Here is a 1,481-nt window from a genome sequence, read left to right on the forward strand (position 1 = left end):
ACGACTCTTCTTCAGCGGCTTATCACTTACTGTGAGAAAAACCCCAAACTAGCCCTCAAGGCTCAAACAACATCGTTATTGACACCCACACCCGTATCACAATTTCTAACCTTCCCGAAATACCCCTACCTCTTACATCGGACCATAAAAAAACAAACTACCGAATGTTGGCCCCCAACACACACTCAAGAAATTTCATTTAACTTGAATCTGATTGGCGTCCTCGGATTTTCCTGAGATTGTAACAGAATAAAAACAAAAGGACTTGATGGTTTTCTTTGAAACCAAACAGAAAAATTGCAGCATTTTCAGAATCTCTAACTTTCCCTTGTCTGATCAACTTTCTTATTTAAAAATAAATTTAAAATTGAAAGAAAAACATAGAAAAGAAGAAAGAAATCCTCCATTTGTGTCCAGTCCTCTTTACAATGAAGTGAAAACACTACTAGAATAACGCTAAATTGCCCTTTATATTTACACAAAGACAAGACAAGAAAAACAAAAAACAACGACCTCCTTTTGTTCCTGCTTCACTCTTATAAATCGAGAAAACAGTCGTCGGAGAAAGAACGAAGGAGGTCCTGGAGGTCACGTAGGTCAGCCCCCAATCTCAACGCTTCCATAACCCGTTCAAAAACCAGAACGTGACACGGAATATGAAGTACCCCTTTTTGGTCATACCCGTACTCCTGAGCCGATTTATTAAGCAAGCTAACAAAAACCGGGTGGTTCAGCAACTCTGCGTTCACCAGGAACCGCTCCATCTCTTCCCCCACGTAGACCGGCACGTGACCTTCGGGGACAGAACGGCGCACCGGCTTTTTCAAGGAAGCGACCGCGATACGGAAAGATTCAGCCCGACGCGTGATGCGATGGCGCGTGGAGGCGGTGTCGGAACTGAGAAGGCTATACTGGGAGGAAGCATCGGCGACGCGGTAGAGACGGCGGATGAGCTGCTTCATTGGGGAATGAATTAAAATAAAGAAATCTTTGAGTGTGGTCGTCGGAAAAAGAGAAGAGAAGTGGGAATAGAGGAGGAGAGGGGGGATTTGGGAATATATAAAGCAAAGGGGAAGAGGGAATTAAAAAAGTATTACACATAGGCAGTGATGGTACAGTAAGAGTACATGGAAGGTACAATAAAATTAGTTAATTTATTATTTTAGGATGCATTTCCACTCCACCACAATATTACAAAACCCAACCCTTTTTCTTTTTTTCTTTTTAACTGCATTTTTCTTTTATTATTATATAATAACTATTAACTTAATTACATAATAACATTTTTCTTTTTCTTTTTCTTTTCATAAAGAAAAATTTCAATCCCAAAACTTGAGTTTTACTTCTCCTCAAGTAAAACAGAAACTAGCAAGGCTATACAAGAATTTAATAAGGCAAATGATCATTCAACCAATATCTTATGGAAAATTATTTGGTATAATTTCAATGGCCACAAATAAAATTAGGGATTAATAAATATC

The 1,481-nt window shown here is 39.0% G+C and overlaps 1 protein-coding gene across 1 annotated transcript; it reads right to left on the reverse strand.

Moving 5' to 3' along the window:
• Window positions 1-305: 305 nt before the first annotated feature.
• Window positions 306-1,085, reverse strand: LOC108472819 (auxin-responsive protein SAUR71). Its single transcript, XM_017774377.2, has one exon. It carries the CDS (start codon window positions 960-962, stop codon window positions 537-539), a length of 426 nt encoding a protein of 141 aa, XP_017629866.1. The 5' UTR covers window positions 963-1,085; the 3' UTR covers window positions 306-536.
• Between the last annotated feature and the right edge of the window lie 396 nt (window positions 1,086-1,481).

The sequence above is a fragment of the Gossypium arboreum genome, chromosome 1, assembly GCF_025698485.1.
Source record: "Gossypium arboreum isolate Shixiya-1 chromosome 1, ASM2569848v2, whole genome shotgun sequence".
NCBI classification, from domain to species: domain Eukaryota; kingdom Viridiplantae; phylum Streptophyta; class Magnoliopsida; order Malvales; family Malvaceae; genus Gossypium; species Gossypium arboreum.

Bases quoted from the DNA above. Each gene is read 5' to 3' on its own strand.
- LOC108472819 (XM_017774377.2), bottom strand. From the start codon at position 962: ATGAAGCAGCTCATCCGCCGTCTCTACCGCGTCGCCGATGCTTCCTCC.